At 42.5% G+C, this 19,155-nt stretch overlaps 1 protein-coding gene across 1 annotated transcript in view; it reads right to left on the bottom strand.

Moving 5' to 3' along the window:
• LOC115095657 (chymotrypsin-like elastase family member 2A) overlaps positions 1 to 12,700 on the bottom strand; it is a 108,517-nt gene extending 95,817 nt beyond the window's left edge. Inside the window, exon 1 of the mRNA XM_029609673.1 lies at positions 12,579 to 12,700. Within this exon, the coding sequence (XP_029465533.1) occupies positions 12,579 to 12,585 (7 nt within the window). The 5' untranslated portion in view covers positions 12,586 to 12,700. The remainder of the gene's footprint in view (positions 1 to 12,578) is intronic.
• Between the last annotated feature and the right edge of the window lie 6,455 nt (positions 12,701 to 19,155).

The following is a 19,155-nucleotide window of genomic DNA, read 5'->3' as shown; positions in this document are numbered from 1 at the left end:
GGAATTATCCGGAAGGGAATAGAGAACAAAACCTAGAATATCATAATGTCTCTGTATGGATCAATGGTGCGAAAGTATCTTGAGTATTGTGCGCAGTTGTGGCTGCCCCATCTCATAAATGAAATACCAGAAATAGAAAAAGGCAAATCATTATTCTATTACTAGCTGTCGCCTGTTGAAGATTCACTGGACACTATAGGACCCCCCCCTTTGCCTAGCCTGGATACATTCCTCTCCTTGCCCCTAACTCCCTCAGCCTGACCCGAGATAACTATCATTCTTCTCTCAACCTGACTTTACTCTTCCCCCTCAAACTCCAGCTTTTTCTGCCACCCTCTGGTCCTGTGGATTTGCAGGAATTATGCACAGACATCTTCTCTTTCAAGCTGGCTATCCTTTCACCTCTCTCTGGTGCCAAACTGCATCCCCCTGCCTGCCTTCCTGCTGCCAGCGCTATGTAAGAAGGCACCTGAGCACACTCACACCCCACTGGTCACCAAGAGATAGACCCCCCCAGGCAGTAGGTAGATAGATGGTCTAAAAAGTATTTTATATCAAAGAAATTAAATAAATTGTTGGGAAAAGTGAATCAGTGTAAGTGTCCAGGCAGCATCCTATGACTAAATATCAAAATTGTTTATTTGCCATTAAAATGTCTTGACTACTACTGCTGCTGCTGCTGCTACTACTTATTTCTACAGCATGATCCTAGATGTACACAGCACTGTACAGGCACAGAAAAGATAGTCCCCGCTTCATGGAGCTTACACTATCACGAGACACATGACAAGGACAATTTTTAAATAAAGCTCTATGACATCATACTGTGTTTTAATGGCAGTTGAAGAGATCTACATAAAAATAGGATTCAAAAAATAACTTTGAAAAACAAACCGTGTGGCTTTCTCTGGCTCCTGAGACATTTTATAAATGCAATACAACATGTGTGAGATTGTGTCTTTTGCCTTCTGCCTCACCGTGCGCTTGAGGGCCCACATCAAAATCCTTTAATGTCTTCTCAAACAAGCTCTTAGGAGTCTCTGCTTATGTCACAGCAGAAGGGCACTGCTATTTTTAGAAAGCAGGTGATATGAAAAATTAAAACAAAAACTGACAGTCCCACCCTTCCGTTTTGCTAGAGAAATTCAGTTTGACAGACTATCCCCTCATGGCAAGGTGAATGACTAATAAGGACGATTAAGTTTAGGGAATCATGGAAGCTCTCTCTAGCTAAACTTTATATACAGTCCAGTTGCTGCACTCACTGCGATGGCTCCATTCATCCTGCAGTGTTAGTCTTACCTGAGATAAGTAAGCACGACGACTGTTGCTGGGTTAGTGCATTCATGGATTTTTGGAGTTCAAATGTGCCCAAACGCAAAAGGTCATACAATTCATTCTATTCATATTTGGGAAGAGCTCAATTCCATCACAACTGGGACTTAGAATCATTTATGGCCAAAAGTGATTTGCCGAGTTGGGCAAATAAAAATATTCAAATGCTTTGTTTATATGACCCTGGTCCTAAATGGACAGTCTTTAACTTCTGCCTGAATGACACTTAACCTCTATCTATACTAACAACTAGGTTCTGTTTTTGTGTCAGCAAGCAAGATTAAACTGGAGAGCTGATGATGTCACTTCTGCCCATACATGAATATATAAGGTGATGAAGCTAGGGCAGTGCTTTTTAAATCGTGTGCTGGTGTACCGCAGTATACTGATGTGTCATAGGAAAATCCTTCCTGTGCTGAAGTGCTAGTGCCCCGAGTATGACCCTCCCTTCTTCTCTCCCGGCCTGTGCTCCAGCTCTATGGGACAATGTCCCAAATCTCCTGCTTGCTGCTCTTGCCCTTTTCCTTCTGTGCCCAAGGCACCTGGACAGCAGTGCACACCATTCATTTCTGCATGCCCACTATCCTTTCATCAGATTCGCTTGTACTGCCAAAATGAATCAAATGAATGGAGCAAGGAATGCATGTGCCTAGACAGCACTCCAGAGGACAGGAAGGGAGGAGCAGGAGCAGGGTTCCCACACAATAGCAATGAATGGCAGAGAAGATCCCCCAACTCCCTGCTCCCACCATCCCCTCCCTTCATCCCTATTTGCCCCCCCCCCCCAACTTTGATCTGATAAGAGGCTACAACAAGGGACTGTAGGTGGTATTCTGGAAAATCTTCCTGCCCACCTCTGTCAATACTATAATTATTTTTGTTTTTTTTATATTTCAACTCAAGATAAGATAAAGAAAGGGGGAAAGGGCAATTTGCAGTTGATGTGTCCTATTTGTGTATGTTGAAGTTCAATGTCTCTGTTTATTGATAACATTTGTATTGCATGCAGTTAAGTTTTAGATGCAAATAATCACAGACATGAATTTCCTTCTTTAGTTTTTTTGAATGACCAAGGACAGGTGAAAATCATGTTCCTTCTGAGGGTTACGACTGCTTCATTTTTTTGAGGGGGTTAATAAACATGTGGATAAAGGTGAACTGGTAGATGTAGTATACTTGGATTTTCAGAAGGCGTTTGACAAAGTCCCTCATGAGAGGCTTCTAAGAAAACTAAAAAGTCATGGGATAGGAGGCGATATCCTTTCGTGGATTACAAACTGGTTAAAAGACAGGAAACAGAGAGTAGGATTAAATGGTCAATTTTCTAAGTGGAAAAGGGTAAACAGTGGAGTGCCTCAGGGATCTGTACTTGGGCTGGTGCTTTTCAGTGTATATATAAATGATCTGGAAATGAATACGACGAGTGAGGCTATCAAATTTGCGGATGATACAAAATTATTCAGAATAGTTAAATCACAAGTGGATTGTGATACATTACAGGAGGACCTTGTAAGACTGGAAGATTGGGAATCCAAATGGCAGATGACATTTAATGTGGCAAGTGCAAGGTGTTGCCTATAGGGAAAAATAACCCTTGCTGTAGTTACACGATGTTAGGTTCCATATTCGGAGCTACCATCCATGAAAAAGATCTAGGCATCATAGTGGATAATACTTTAAAATCGTCTGCTCAGTGTGCTGCAGCAATCAAAAAAGCAAACAATGTTAGGAATTCCAACCTTCTGTTAACATCATTTTCACTTTGAATTATTGTTGATTGTGTTTTCTCCATTTCAACTATTCGAACCTCCATTTTCTCTAAGGTTTGTTTCTGCTGGGCAATTTCACCAGCATTTTAATTAACTTGAAATTTTACATCCATAACTTCCTTGGTGAGTCCCAAAATAGCTTTCTCAAGAGATTGGATTGCAACCCATATTGTTCTCAAATATATTTCATCTGTAGGCTGTATTAAACTTTGCAGTTTTGGTTCCTCCTGAACTCCAATAGCCCCTCCTCCACCCATTGCACCGTCGGCGGTCTCTTCCAGTTCAGCAGTTCCCAGCCCTGCAGAGAGGCTCTGTCCCACTCCAACAACACTTCCTTGGGACATTACCTTCATCTGCGGCTCCAAGGTGTTAAATCCTTCAGGTCTCTCCGACTGCCACGCAGCCATTTCTCCGACTCCAGTTTCCTCAGTCAGGTTGGCTGCCTCCCTTTTTCTCATCTCTTCCACTTGATCTGGAGGTGCCGATCTTGTGGGTGATCCGGAACGCAGCGATATTTCGGTCTGGGAGGGTAAGTCCGGCTCCATAGACGTCCCTCTAGCGACCTGGTCTCCCGGTGTCAGTGGGGGTATGGCAGGGAAGAAACTATCAATGCGGGGTTGAGATGTTTGGAGAGATGTAGATGTCTTTTCTACACCTCTGACCCACGCTTTTCTCTTAGTATGAGGGATATTAGAAATCAAAAACGCGGAAACGTCGGGAGCTTCTTTCCAGCACATCTGTTCATGAAGCCATTTTGAAAATGATGTTAACAGAAGGTTGGAAAAAGTAGAGAACAGTATAAGAGCACACAATTTGCGTTTTGAAAATGTTCCTGTGTTAAAAAATATATCAAACAAATCAATCAGGCAAATGTGCAGAAGAATTCAATGTCCACACATGATTTTGAGTGGAAAGTGTCGTAATTTTAAGATGGCAACTCCACAGTGTTATACAGTGAAATAGTTCAAAGCGGGTCCCCCGACACGGACCCGTGTTTCGCCGCGAGGCTGCGTCGGGAGGGACAGAACTGTAATTTATTTTTTCTGAGATAAGTTTAACAGACGGCGTCACTGCAAGGTCGGGGTCAGCTCGAGTTTCACTGCTGACTAAAAAGATGAAAGATCATGTCTAATATGGCTAGGATGTTGGTTTACTGAGGAGAATGTTCCAATGTTTTGAATTTCATTGAGAAATATGGATGTATATATTGGTGGTAACTATTATTTTTGCTTGTACTGATATTGGGCTTGATATGGGATAATTATAAAGTTGGTTACTTGAGAGATGGGTGGGGGAAGGTGTATCACACACATCAATAATGGTTCCTATTCTCTGGGTTCAGAGTAGTTAAATGGGGATTTGGGGAATTGCAGGGGAAACATACACAGGGGAAGTGGGGTCAGGAGGGAATGGGGTAGAGGAGGGAGATGGATGGCAGACAAGGGGAGCTGGAAGGGGTGTTCAGACTCTTAATATTTTCAAGACAATAAGGTTATGTGTGGGCTTTATGAACAGAACAGAGAGCGGGTTGGGGCCTAGACTGGGGGGCCCTGGTGAGCTATTAATGGGAAATTGGGTTAAGAGACGATTAGTAATAGTCAATAAGTGATGATGTCAATAAAGATCCGAAGTATAATGTGGAATGTGGGAGGCATTGGGTCAGTTACTAAAAGATATAAAACTCTACAGGCTTTACAAAGATGGGGAGCACAGGTGGCATTTATCCAAGAAAACCACTTACATGCAGCAGAACATCAAAAGTTAAAAAGACAATGGATAGGAAGGATTTACTCGACTCAGTCTGGGACTAGGAGAGTGGAAGTAGTGATTCTAATGGGGAAAGCGATACCATTTTCTGACAGCAAGATAATAGGGAATCAGGAGGGGAGATGTTTGATTGTGGAAGGAACGTTATATAGTAAATTAATAGTACTGTTTAACATCTACGCACCTAATAAATATGACCATATCTTTTCTGTAGGTCTGTTAGATTACAGGTTGCTGTTAGATTACGCCAGTGTCCCGATGGTGGTGGGAGGAGATTTCAGTAATGTCCTAAATAGTCAACTTGGTCAATCCTTGGGGCTAACATCAGCTATGTGGACATCACAGAAGGGAGAGGGATATCTATGTTAGAGTTTGGCCTTGGTGGATGCATGGTAAACTCTCCATCCTTCAGAAAGAGAATATACTCACATTTCTCATGCACAAAATAATCAATCTAGGATAGATGACCTCTTTACAGATTGGAAAACCTTTCTAAGATTTTACAGGTACATATTGGTCCACTCATCGTCTCTGACCATGCGCTGGTGTGGATAGATTTGACTGGATTTCGCCCAACTGATACAAGTCCTCATTGGCACGTTCCATAATATTCATATACTGATCAACCATTCCAAGATTACATGATAAAATGATGGAAGGAATATCTGCTCTCTAATGAAGGACATCAAGACACCCCAATTTTGTTTTGGGAATCAGCCAAGGTGGTCCTAAGGGGTGATATTATAACCTGTGTAGCAGCTAGATGTAATTGATTGTCTTCTATAATCTTACAATTAGAAAAACAGCTGCAGATTCATAAGAAAAACTACAAGAGGCACCTGACTTTGGAAAAGAGAGACTGATTTGTAGCTACACAGGAAGTGATGAACACAATGCTGTATCAACGTGTAAAAAAAAAATATTATGTATTATTGTTACAATCTTTACCAGTATGGTAACAAGATAGGTCGCTCCTTAGTGAATTTGACAAAAATTAGAACAGGCGTACTCTATGTCACCATGCTTCACCATACTGATGATAGACTGATCAATTCAGGAAAGGAAGTAAATAATATATTTAGAGATTATTCTCAAACACTCAGCTGCTCAGAAGGATCCAGTGGGGTTTGATCAGTATTTAAGATCTTCTCACCTCCTTCGAATGACTGAAGCTCAATTAGAATCTCTTATCAAAGCATTGCAATTACAAGAGATACAGCAAAGAATCGGAGGCTAAGTTATGAAGACACTTGGACCCAATGGCCTTTCAACAGAATTTTATAAATTGTTATCCTTGAAAACCATAGCCCTTTAGGGGCTGAATATTTATTGTTAACTGTCATTGATACCTTATTGTTCTGTCTTGATCAAGGTGGATCTGGCATTCTGGTCCAACTAAACTTGTCTGCGGTATTTGACACCCTTCATCATGATATTCTATTGGGGATCTCGGAATTCCAGGGTGAAGACTCCATCTTCTCGTCAAATCTTGCTGCTGTCACCTAAATCCCAGCAGTCCGGGTCCTCACGGGCTCCTCACGGGAGGATCTCAGACTTCCAGGGTGAAGACTCCACCTGTGCCTTTGCCATGGTTCCGCCTCCCGGCCTAATCCATCTCCGCGGAGCCTTCTCTTCCATTCAACTCACTCTTCCAGGCCGGCCCAAAGGTCCACCGTCCCATCCGCAACAGTTTGCAAGGCCATGGACCCGGCGGACATCCCTGGACTGCAAGCCATCCCCCCGATGGCCCAACAACTGCAGCAGCAGCAACACTGTCTCGATGTCCTGCAGTGTTTGACACCTGCATCATGATATTCTATTGAATACCTTGCATTCGATGGGTATGGGAGGTACTGTCTTAAACTGGTTTCAATCTTATTTGACTGAAAGGGAACAAAGGATTCAAATTGGAACACAACGATTGGCGAATCTGCTGGATGCCACTCCGCCAGAGCCACTACTGGTGCCACCTCCGGTTCCCACAGTAAGCATAACTGCACCCACTCAGCTCCCAGCCCCCTCTCGCTACGCGGGTGATGCCAAGGGTTGCCGAGGATTTTGAACCAGGGCAACATAAAGTTCTCGATACTCCCAGGTCAATTCCCGTCAGATTCAGTGAAGGTAGCCTACATTCTGTCACTGCTGGAGGGGAAGGCGTTGAGTTGGGCCTCACCAATGTGGGAACGCCAGGATCCATTGTTGAACAATCTACAGCAGTTTGTTCTCAATTTCAAACAAGCCTTCGACGAATCCGCGCACCTGCCTACTGCTACGTCAGAGCTGTTACAGCTAAGACAGGGATCTTGGTCCCTGGCAGACTACACTATCGAGTTTCGTACTCTCGCAATGGAGGTAGGCTGGCATGATGACAGCTTACAGGGAGTCTTTTTGGAAAGCTTGTCTGGTCACATCAAGGATGAGTTGGCCACCAGAGACATTCCTGACCACCTCAACGACGTAATCGATTTAGCCGGTCGGATTGACCGACATCTCCAGCAAAGGGCCAAGGAGAGACAATCGCTACGCCGTCCCATATCTTTAGCACCAGTCTTCTCTAGACCTATGACGACACCTGCTAGTCAGGGGACGGCACACTCAGAACCATCAGCTGAAGAGGCAATGCAGTTAGGCCACACGCCATTGACTGCCGAGGAGAGGTGAAGACACCGTGTACTGGGATTGTGTCTATACTGTGGCAACAAAGGCCACTTTCTAGCCCAGTGCAAGGAGCGCCCGGAAAGCGCCAAAGCCTAGGCAGTACGGGGGAGCTACTCCTAGGCTGTGTTAATTCTGCTCTTCAGTGTACCATACCAGTGACTCTAGAACATCCAGGAGGGTCTTTTCACACTCTTACCTTCATAGACTCTGGAGCGGGTGGGAACTTCATCTTATCCAATTTGGTGCAACAGCTACAGTTGCCTACTGTTCCTCGGAGCCCCCCACTATGCATCACTTCTATCCATGGTACAGTCCTTCCCGGAAGTATTTCTGACTCTACGGTTCCTCTGACTCTCCGGACCGGAGCACTGCATTCGGAGGAGATATCTTCCTAATTTTGGAGAAAGCTGTTTATCCGGTAGTACTGGGGCTGCCGTGGTTGCAGCAACATTCTCCCATAATTCATTGGGACTCCTTACAAATAGCTCAGTGGAACCCTTTCTGTTTTTCCAACTGTCTCAACGTGCCGAGGCCTTCTGTCGTGCCCTTGCTGAGTATTTCTGTATTGCCTCCTACACCTTACATGGAATTTGTGGAAGTTTTTTCGAAAAAGAAAGCGGAGATTTTGCCATGTCATCGCCCCTTTGACTGCGCCATAGACTTATTACCCGGCACCATGCCACCGCGTGGTAGAGTGTATCCTTTGTCTCTGCCGGAGACACGCGCAATGTCCGAGTACATCTCTAAGAATCTCACCAAGGGATTTATCCGACCTTCTCGATCACCGGCTGGAGCGGGATTTTTCTTCGTGGGGAAAAAGGATGGTACGCTCAGACCATGTATTGATTACAGAGGCTTAAACGCCATTACTAAGTGAGATCTGTATCCTCTTCCTTTGATTCCAGAACTCTTGGACAGACTGCAGGGGGCTAAGATCTTTACCAAGCTCGATCTGCGGGGAGCTTATAATTTAGTTCGCATCTGTCCTGAAGACGAATGGAAGACTGCCTTTAACACAAGAGATGGGCATTATGAATACCTAGTAATGCCGTTTGGCTTGTGTAACGCTCCGGCAGTCTTCCAAAATCTCATGAATGAGGTGATGAGAGAGATGCTGCACTCTTACGTCATAGTGTATCTGGATGACGTCCTAATTTATTCCCAAGATCTGGAGTCCCATCGCCAACATGTTAAACAGGTGTTACAAGTCTTGAAGGACAATCACCTATATGTCAAGCTCGAGAAATGTATGTTCGAATGTGAGTCGCTTCCCTTCTTGGGTTACATCGTATCATCTACTGGTTTTCGAATGGATCCAGAGAAAGTATCAGCAATCACAAACTGGTCCCGCCCCATGGGGGTGAAAGCCTTGCAGCATTTCCTCGGATTCGCGAACTTCTACAGACATTTTATTCCACATTACTCACTGAGAGTGGCACCCCTTACTGCACTGACTCATAAAGGGGCGGATGCCAAGGAATGGCCTGAAACAGCTTGTTGGGCCTTTGAGGATTTGAAACAGGCTTTCTTGATGGACACTTGTTTGTATCATCTGGACCCGCAACGCCCTTTTATTGTGGAAGTAGACGAATCCAGCATCGCGGTAGGAGCGATAGCCAGCACCCAGACACAGGCAAGTTGTTCCCATGCTCCTATTTCTCCAAAACGTTCTCACCGGCCGAGTGTAACTACAGTATAGGGGACAAGGAGCTGTTGGCAATTAAGTTGGCCTTCGAGGAGTGGAGGCAATGGCTAGAAGGTGCAACTCATCCTATCACGGCCTACACTGATCAAAAAAACCTGCAATTCCTGTGTCAAGCACAGCGGCTGAACTCCAGACAAGCCAGGTGGTCTCTTTTTTTTAATCGTTTTGTTTTTATCCTTCGCTACTGTCCAGCATCTAAAAATATCCATGCAGATGCCTTGTCCCGAACTTCTGAGTTAGAGGAGGAGGAGGAGCGTCCTCAATACATCCTGGACCCCACCAAAATCAGCTTGGCCACTGTGACCGTGAGTCCTCTGAGGAGGACATTAGTTCCCAAGTGTCTCTGGACGAGGGTCTTGAGTTGGGCCCACGATTCCCTGTCTGATGCCCACGCTGGTAGAGACAGGACTTTGGATTTATTGAACTGCTATTACTGGTGGCCAAACATAAGACAAGATGTACGTACTTATGTGAGTTCCTGTTCCACCTGTGCTAAACAAAAACCTCGAACTGGTCACCCTTGGGGGTTATTGCAACCATTGCCTGTTCCTACTGAACCTTGGACTCATATAGCTACGGACTTTGTAGTAGATTTGCCTTCGTCCAATGGAAAAACAGTCATTTGGGTCACAGTGGATTGTTTTTCCAAGATGGCTTATTTTGTGCCATTGACCAAGCTGCCGTCTGCATCAGTGTTAGCACTGCTATTTGTACAGCACATCTTTCGCATCCATGGACTTCCGCAGGACATCGTTTCTGACCGGGATCCGCAGTTCACGGCCCGTTATTGGAAGGCTCTGTGCAGGAAGTTTGAGGTGCAACTTAGTTTCTCCAACGCATTTCATCCCTAGAGCAATGGTCAGACAGAGCGTATGAATTGCTCCCTAAAGACATTTCTTCGAGCTTTTGCTAACGACAAACAGAACAACTGGGTAGAGTTGCTACCTTGGGCCAAGTTTTCCTACAATAACCAAATTCACTCGGCTACTGGGGAGTCGCCCTTTCAAGCAGTAGATGGGAAGCAACTTTATTTATTTTTATTTACTTACTTTTATATACCGGTGTTCGATTTTACATATCACATCGGTTTACATTTAAACAAAATTTGCAGGAACTTATGCGTTACCTTTGTCAAATACATTAAACATTTAAATATGGGGATTGTTAACAAGGAATATAAAAGAACATGGGGAATGGCTAACACTACGGGATGCATGAAGGGGAGTGCCCCTTCAGCGCATGACGCCTGGTGTTATGGCGCCGTTTAACGTCCGTCACAGTCCTCAGTGACATCAGAGGGGGTGGGTCTCCCAATCAAGGATCACACACCGCTCCTCCCCTCTCAGTTCCAGATGGATTGTTTCACCTTTTTTTCTTTTTTTCTGTCTTTCTCATCACTGTTAGTTATTTCAGGGAGCCCGCTGGTGATGGTGTGTGGCATCCCTGTGCGCAGGCACCCGTCACCATCAGCCCAGTTGTCTGCCCAGCAGTTGCATAACCTCTGGAATTCCATCCAAATTAAACTCACTGCATTGGCAAGATCCGCTAAAAGGCATGCAGACCGGCATCGTCGGCCAGCACCAGTATTCCTTCCAGGAGACAGCGTCTGGCTTAGCACCAAGAACATTCACCTCAGGTTGCCTTCTAAAAAACTGGCTCCTAAATTCTGCGGACCATTCCGAGTTGCTGAAAGGGTTGGAATGGTTTCCTATTGTTTACGCTTGCTTACTACGTTATGCATCCACAATGTATTTCATGTTTCTCTTCTTAAGCCAGTAGTCCTTTCTTGATTTCATAGGAGACCTCCTGATACTGCGAAGACACCCGCTGCTGATGACCCTACATATCAGGTTCGAGAAATCCTTGATGTACGTTTTTTCAACCGTCGCTGGGAATACTTGCTGGCTTGGGAAGGCTGTGGTGAGGAGGAGAACACTTGGGAGCCTGCTCTCAACATCCTAGAAAAGTCTCTTCTGCAACAGTTCCACTTGGACCATCCTGGTAAACCGGGTCCCTTGAAGAGGGGGCATAAGGGAGGGGGTACTGTTGCGGTCCCATTCGCTAGACTAGCGACCGGATCCTTACCTCTTTCCTCCTGCTGCAGGCCGCGTCGGGGCTTGGCATTTCCCGGGCCTACCTGGCCGCTCAGCGGTGGCGTCTCCACGAGGGAGACGCTGCCGAGGCCCAATCCAAGCTCCGACCCTCCAGGGGCATGCATGCACGTGCGAAGGAGGACCTTTTAACGGTCCAGCACCAGGAAGCAGTGGACAGACCCCTGGATGATGTCAGACGCCGGCAGGGTACTTAAGGCCGGCGACTGCCTGGAGGAAATTGCCTTGCAATAAGGTTCCTCAGTTCTGAGAGTCAAGTTGCATTCCTGCTGCTCCTGATCCCGGTCTTGCTGTTCCTGCACCTGCTCCTGCTGTTCCTGATCCTGCTTCTGCTGTTCCTGATCCTGTTCCTGCGGTTCCTGTTCCGGATTCTCTTGGTTTGATTCTCTGGTTCCTGACTCCAGCTGTGCTTCCAATACCCTGTGTCTGCCACCAGCCTCGACTTCTGGTCTGTCTTCTCATCTCTTCTCGCTGCCGTCTCCTAAGTCCCAGTGGTCCGGGTCCTCATGGGCTCCTCCCAGGGGGATCTCGGACTTCCAGGGTGAAGACTCCACCTGTGCCTCTGCCGTGGTTCCGCCTCCCGGCCTAATCCATCTTCACGTAGCCTTCTCTTCCATTCAACTCACTCCGCCAGGCCGGCCCTAGGGTTCACCGTCCCGTCCGCAACAACTTGACGTGAATGTACTGCTGTTTAATCTATTGCAGAGGGTGGTTTTGGGTCAGAAATTTACTAGACTATGGATATGTAAAGCCTTTCTGATGGCAAAAAAGGTGATTTTTACAATGTTGTGTAGGGATGATGTCCCTACTTTAACACAATTTCATGATTTTCTGCATAGTATATTTATTTACGAAAAGCTGGATATGACTAAAAAGCACAGAACATTTCTACATATATGGAACCAATATTTATGAGTTTTGCCTCATCGAACTAGGAGCCAAATATCAATGACTATTAGAGGGTGGGTTAATAAGCCTACAAGAGAAATTGGGATATAGATACACTCTGTCTAAATGTGAATTTTGTTTTCTTATAAGTGTGGCGGAAGGGGCGAAGCAGGTGGAGATATTTATGATTCTTTGTTATATGTGGGGTCATTGGAAATATCTCACTAATGACCCCTTTACTGTTCAGAAGTTGTGTTGTAAAACTGTTGGAAAATCAATAAAAATGATTTAAACATAAAAACAGCATATAAATCTGCAACTTCTCACGGAAACATTGCAACTCACCAAGCATCACCAGGGTATTCCATACTGCAACATGGTCTCCACTGCAGAGAGCAGTTTCCTCCAGCAAAAATTCTTCAAACCACAAGTGGATGACCTAGGAAGCAGCAGTAGGACACTTTCTCAGTTTTGCTCCTTGACTAGAAGGAAATATTCTTTCATCCAAGCAGGTCTCCAGCTGGCCCCCCTAGCTACTGTTGTCAACATCCATCTAGTATTCCCAAAATACAAAAAAACTTTTAGTATAATGCCAGCAGTAGCATGAGCTCATTCTGGCACCTGTGAGAAGTGGGGAAGGCAAGTTGATATCTTCAACTGCTTGTTCACTAATGCACTGAATCCTTTTGGACATATCTTAGGTGACGTACCTACAGTGGTAACAAACATGGTGCATACAGGTTTGGCTAAGGTAAGTATTTTGTGTTATTGGATGAAGTAACATATTTTATGACCAAATGTCAATGTTCCCTGTGTGAACAGTCTGAAGTTCCCTTTTGCCTAATTTAAAATAACATTTCGCTGAACACAGCACAGCATTATTGTGTTTTACGTTGCCAGTCAATATGGGTCCCTATCACATACATTTGGTGGAAATGGTAGGTTATATTTTATAGTTTAGAAGGCTATTACTTGATACTCCAAGGTTTAAACTCTTGGGGCCTAATTTTTCAAAAGCATTTAAACACTTAAAACTGGGTTTACATGTGTAAATGCACTCTACCTGTGTAAGTGGGATTTTGAAAATTGCTACAATATATGCTATTGAATTGTAAATAGGTTTTACCCATGTTAAGTGCACTTACTATAGGTAAATGGCTTTTGAAAATTGCTGTGATATTATATTTCATATACATGAGTAACTCCTTTGAAATTTCACTTGTTAGTTTTCTTAATCCATTATATAATGAGATAAGTTAAAGCTCATGTTGTGATAAAGAGTATGTTCAACAGTGTTTTAGTTCATTTATCATCATAAGGTTATTATTCTGTAATTGAGCATATCTATATTTTTTTCAGTATATCATTTTGCTCAGTGATTTCAGTCTTCATTGATGCTGTCTACAAATGTGATGATTTTCTTGCAGCAATGGCTGCACTAGCCTGGGCACAAGCGATATATGAGCCAACACATAAGCTGGTCTTCATGAACAGAGACTTTGCTCCACATGTTAAGGCATCTCATGTACCCAAGTGCCTTGGTCTGATCACTTTATAATTAAACCTAACCCCCTCATTTATCAAAATGTGCTAAGGCATTTTCGCATGCGACTTGATGGACTCTCCACCTGGGTAACATCAAGCTAGGTAGAGAGAACATTGCACAAATCTCATCTTTGAGTGAGTTTCCTCACTCCGAAGGTCATCAAAACTTCACAAGAGACCACTGTTCTGTTCGTACGTCTCACTTTGAATGTCAGTGGCCCCTAACCCCCTACACCAATACCTAAACCTCACCTTGAGTTACTAAGTGGGCCTCCCATAGGGATATAAATACCTATCTAGGGAGAAGGCATTATGGCTAGTCTCTCTCTCTCTCATGAAAAAGTTATCACAATTTGTGCTAACTTAGCTCTTCACATAGGGCCCGATTTTAAAAAGCATTTACTCGAGTAAAAACCAGGTTTACTGGGGTAAATTCACTTTACTTGAGTAAGTGGGTTTTTGAAAATTGCTACAATATATGCCATTGACTTGTCTATAGGATTTACTCACATAAGTGCACTTTACTTGAGTAAATGGCTTTTGAAAATTGCTACAATAGTAGCTACATTTACGCATGTAACTCCTTTTGAAAATTACCCCCATAGGTATTAGAGAAAATTGTCTATTAGCATAAAACACACCCCTTTTGCTTTCACATGCAATACTTATCGCATTTTAATAAATTCAGGCCTAAGATTGATACATTTGTAATTAGAGTAAACTGCAGTAGCAATAAAATTTCCCATTTTTGACGGGATCATATTGACATGGACAAGGTTTGGGGTCTTGGATTTTAAGGCTGAATATTTATGTATTTACAACATTTATTGATACTTTCTATCAGCGTAACTAGATGGTTTACAATTTAACATTCACAATAATCCATTAATCTGAAACAACAAAAACATAAAATTCAAATTCATATACAATTAATAATAAAACCAAAAATAAACGAACACCTAAAAACATAAGATAAAACAGGAATAACAATAATAAAATGTATAAAAAAAAAAATAAAAGGAACCTGTGTTGTTATAAACTTGGGCCCTAAGCCACATCTTGCATTATACAGGCAATATGACTGATGGTCATGTCTATATTATCTACATGGCATAATTTTCTTCAAGAGACTTTAGATAAACTATCTCCATGTTGAATTAGTACCAATTTTTGAATCGATAAAGCCCCCTAGTTCACTTTAGGAATTAAATTAACCAGCATGTGTGGCCTAAATCTAAATCCACGTTTGACCATGTATGACATATTTCCACTACTGAGATCTATAAAGCCTTAATTGATAATGCTAAGAAGGCTTTTTACACCTTTCAGTTTAACCCATCTATTAACTGTTCTCTTGAATTGTTTCACGTTGTAAAAAAACTTGACATCTGAAGTGCATAAGAGTAGTAGCTCTCGGTTTAGCTATGAATACTTTGCATGAGACAAAGTCTCATGCATCTCCGCTGAGTTTGATAATATAGCCATATCATCCACCATGATGTCGTTTGAAGTACTGCCAAATAGGAAGAATTCCACCCTGTTTCCTCAAAGGAGGTTATTTGTCAGATTGCTGTTAAGAATGTTTCTTACTGTCCCATGGATGCATGTTCCATTGCCTAGTTGAAGGGTCTGTATAATGAGATTGGCAACTTTGTTACAAAGTTTGTCAATTCTTGTTAGACGGTTATGCTCTATCTCGATCGAAACAGGGCTTGGTGCATCCCATTCTTAAAAAAATAAATATAGATCCAGTTGATATTGCAAATTATCAACCCATTTCATTACTCCCTTTTTTGAATAGTTTAGTTGAAGTTCTCATTTCGCAACAATTTCAAGAGTTTTTAGATGCGCAAAATGTACTTGATCATTTCCAAGTTAGTTTTTGCTCATAACACTGAATTGTTGCTATTAATGAGCTTTGATGTATTTTGGAGTGGTGTTGAAGAAGTTTATTCTTGTATTGCTTGACATATCCTTTGCCTTGATATGATAGATTGTGATATTTTGACTAACCAATTTAGAAAGCTTGGAATTTCATCTACAGTACTTTGCATGGTTCTCTTCCTTTCTATCAGATCACAGTCAATAGATCATTTTAGGCTAGGATATGTTGTCACAATTTTCTGTCTCACAGGTTTCAGTGCTTTCCACCACACTATTTAATATCTGTATCTGTCCTATTTATAGACTGTTATCTGAACTTGGTATTAGTTAACACTTCTACACAGGTAAAATTTTACATTCCTGTCCTGGTGACAATTCGGGAATGCAGATATTCAAGTGGTACAGTGTTTAACAGTAATTAGCTATTGGATGGACAAGAATAAACTTGCTTTAAAATGGGAAAAATGGAAGTGATTATCGTGGCAAGGTTTTTACACCCTCTTTGAAATCTTTGTAAATAGTTGCTGTGCTGCTAACCCAGGAATAAAAGTTTCACTGCTTTGGAAGACTACCTGGTGTGGTGCTTAATGTCTGTGCGGGGGGCACTTTGATTGCCAGCAACCACCATAAAAGAGAGGTATTGGACTTCATAGAGAAGGGCAACCAAAATGATAAAGGGGATGGAACAGCTCCCCATTTGAGAAAAGGCTGAAGAGGTTAGGGCTGTTCAGCTTGGAAAAGAGATGGCTGAGGGGGGATATGATAGAGGTGTTTAAAATCATGAGAGGTCAAGAAAGGGTAAATATGAATCGTTATTTACTCTTTCGGATAATAGAAGGACTAGGGGGCACTCCATGAAGTTAGCATGTAGCACATTTAAAACTAATCAGAGAAAATTCTTTTTCACTCAATGCACAATTAAACTCTGGAATTTGTTGCCTGGGGATGTGGTTAGTGTAGTTAGTGTAGCTGGGTTTAATAAAAGGTTTGTTTAAGTTCTTGGAGCAGATGTCCATTTCCTGCTATTAATCAAGCTGACTTAGAAAATAGCCACTGCTATTACTGGCATCAGTAGCATGGGATATACTTCGTTTTTGGGTACTTGCCAGGTACTTGTAGGCTGGATTGACCACTGTTGGAAACAGGATGCTGGGCTTGATGGACCCTTGACTGACCCAGTATGGAAATTTGTTATGTTCTTATGAGTCCTGAATGAGAGGCTTCTCTGTTCAGCTCAAGGAAAAGTATACCATATCTGCCTCTTGCATGGGTCCACTACACCTTCTGCTTGACCCCTATAGCTGAACCCTAAAATCTGAGAGACTTACACTAGGCTCCCACCACTTCAGAGCCTCTCAAAATACATCCATGTCAGAGACACATGTAGAGGAGGAAGTGAAGAAGACAGAAGAGAAAAAATACCCCAGAAAATGGACAGAAGACTCTGGATAATGAGTTAGAAGAATATAGACAAGTGGAAAGCTGAGAACCAGGACCAACATGATTAAAAAAAATAGTGTCCAGACAACAAAAGGAGAAAAGATATTTTCACTTTAGTTGTTGGAATATGTTAGTTTTGGCAATGTGCAACTCTCATATCTTTGTACTTTGCTCAGTACAGGAGGAAATGCATTTCTGTTTGTGTTTCTCCAGTGTTGCGCTGCATGTAGAATCTAACTTCTTGGTGGTTGCATTTCATTTTTTGCCTGCACATTTCAAATTTATGCTCACTTATTCTGTATTTTCTGACGTTTTGTCCGTGTTCTGAATGTGTGACCAAAGTGAGGGATTCTATTAGCATGTAGTTCCTGTGTAGGGATCTATAGCAGTGGTTTGTTCTGTTTTCCCCATATTATTTATTTATTTATTTACGGGTTTTTTATATACCGGGGCACGTAAGTAACATCACCTCGGTTTACATTCAAACATTAATTCAGCATATTGCTTTACATTATAACATTAAAAACTGAAAGAATACAAATCCATGTAAAAAACTTTGCATAACGAAAATAAATATCAGAATATGAGTGACTGTGGGATTAAACTAGAACGCAAAGCAAAGGACCCAGTTCAAGCATAGTAGGCTTTTTTGTATAGCCAGGTTTTTAAGTTTTGTTTAAATTTTTTGTAGCAATCTTCCTGTCGTAATTCTGATGGCATGGTGTTCCATAGTCTGGATCCAGCAATGATGAAAGAACGTTCTTTTGTAGAGGACAGATTAGTCAGGTTGGGCGCAGGGATCTTCAGTTTAGCTAAATGCTGGAATCTGGTTGGGCGGATTGATGTTCTGAATTGAAGGTGATCAGAGAACCAGTTCATATCTCTGTTGTGGGTGGCTTTATGAATCAGCGTTAAGGATTTATATATTATTCTGGATGCCACGGGTAGCCAGTGTAATGATTGAAGCGCTGGAGTGATGATGCGGGCAGCTGCGTTTTGTAAAATTTGTAAGGGTTGAATTGTAGTTTTAGGAAGCCCAAGTAGCAAAGCATTGCAGTAATCAATCTTTGATAATATAGTCGCCTGTAGTACAGTGCGAAAGTCATATTGGTATAAAAGAGGTTTAATACGTTTTAGTGTATGTAGCTTAAAGAAACCACTTTTAACTGTATCAGCGATGAATTTTTTAAATGTGAAATTGCTGTCAAAGATGACGCCAAGGCTGCATACTTGCTGAGTAATAGTAGGCATGTCATTTGAAAGATTATCATAGCTCAGGGATGCATTTTTTGGAGGTGAAATAATGATAAGCTCGGTTTTATTGGTGTTAATAGCCAATTGGATGTCCATGAGAATTGTTTTAATTTCTAATAAGGTTGCATTCCAAGAGATCAAGGCATTTGTGATAGTACTGGTGATTGGTATGAGTATCTGAATATCATCCGCGTAGATGAAGTATTGAATACTCAGTTTTGATAGTAGCCGGCATAGTGGTGTAAGGTAAATATTAAATAATGTAGAGGAAAGAGATGATCCTTGGGGAACTCCTTGGGCGAGATTTCTTGACTTGGATTCACTTAGACCACTTTTGACACTGTATGTTCTGTTGCTCAAGAATGACTGAAACCATTGTAGTGCAGAGCCTGAAATACCTATTTCAGAGAGGCGACTTATGAGGATATTGTGATTAACCGTGTCGAAAGCTGCTGATATATCAAGTAAGGCGATGAGATATGATTTGCCAGTGTCTAGAGCTTTTAGAAGCACTTCAGAAAGTGAAATCAGAAGCGTTTCTGTGCTGTGGTACTTTCTGAACCCAAACTGGGAAGGGAAAAGTAGATGATGTTCATCTAGGTAGTCAGTTAGTTGTTTGTTGATGATTTTTTCCATAATTTTTGAGAGGAAGGGTAGGTTTGAGACTGGGCGATAGTTAGCTGGATCAGATGAATCAAGGTTTGGTTTTTTTAACATAGGAGTTATAATAGCATGTTTGAGTGCAGAAGGAACTATGCCTGTGGTGATTGATTTGTTGAGAATCTTTGCAATGGGTTTT

The sequence above is a fragment of the Rhinatrema bivittatum genome, chromosome 1 (genome assembly GCF_901001135.1).
Source record: "Rhinatrema bivittatum chromosome 1, aRhiBiv1.1, whole genome shotgun sequence".
Classification (NCBI taxonomy): domain Eukaryota; kingdom Metazoa; phylum Chordata; class Amphibia; order Gymnophiona; family Rhinatrematidae; genus Rhinatrema; species Rhinatrema bivittatum.
The sequence above is the reverse complement of the archived record's forward strand: the minus strand, read 5'-3'. Positions and strand labels throughout refer to the sequence as shown.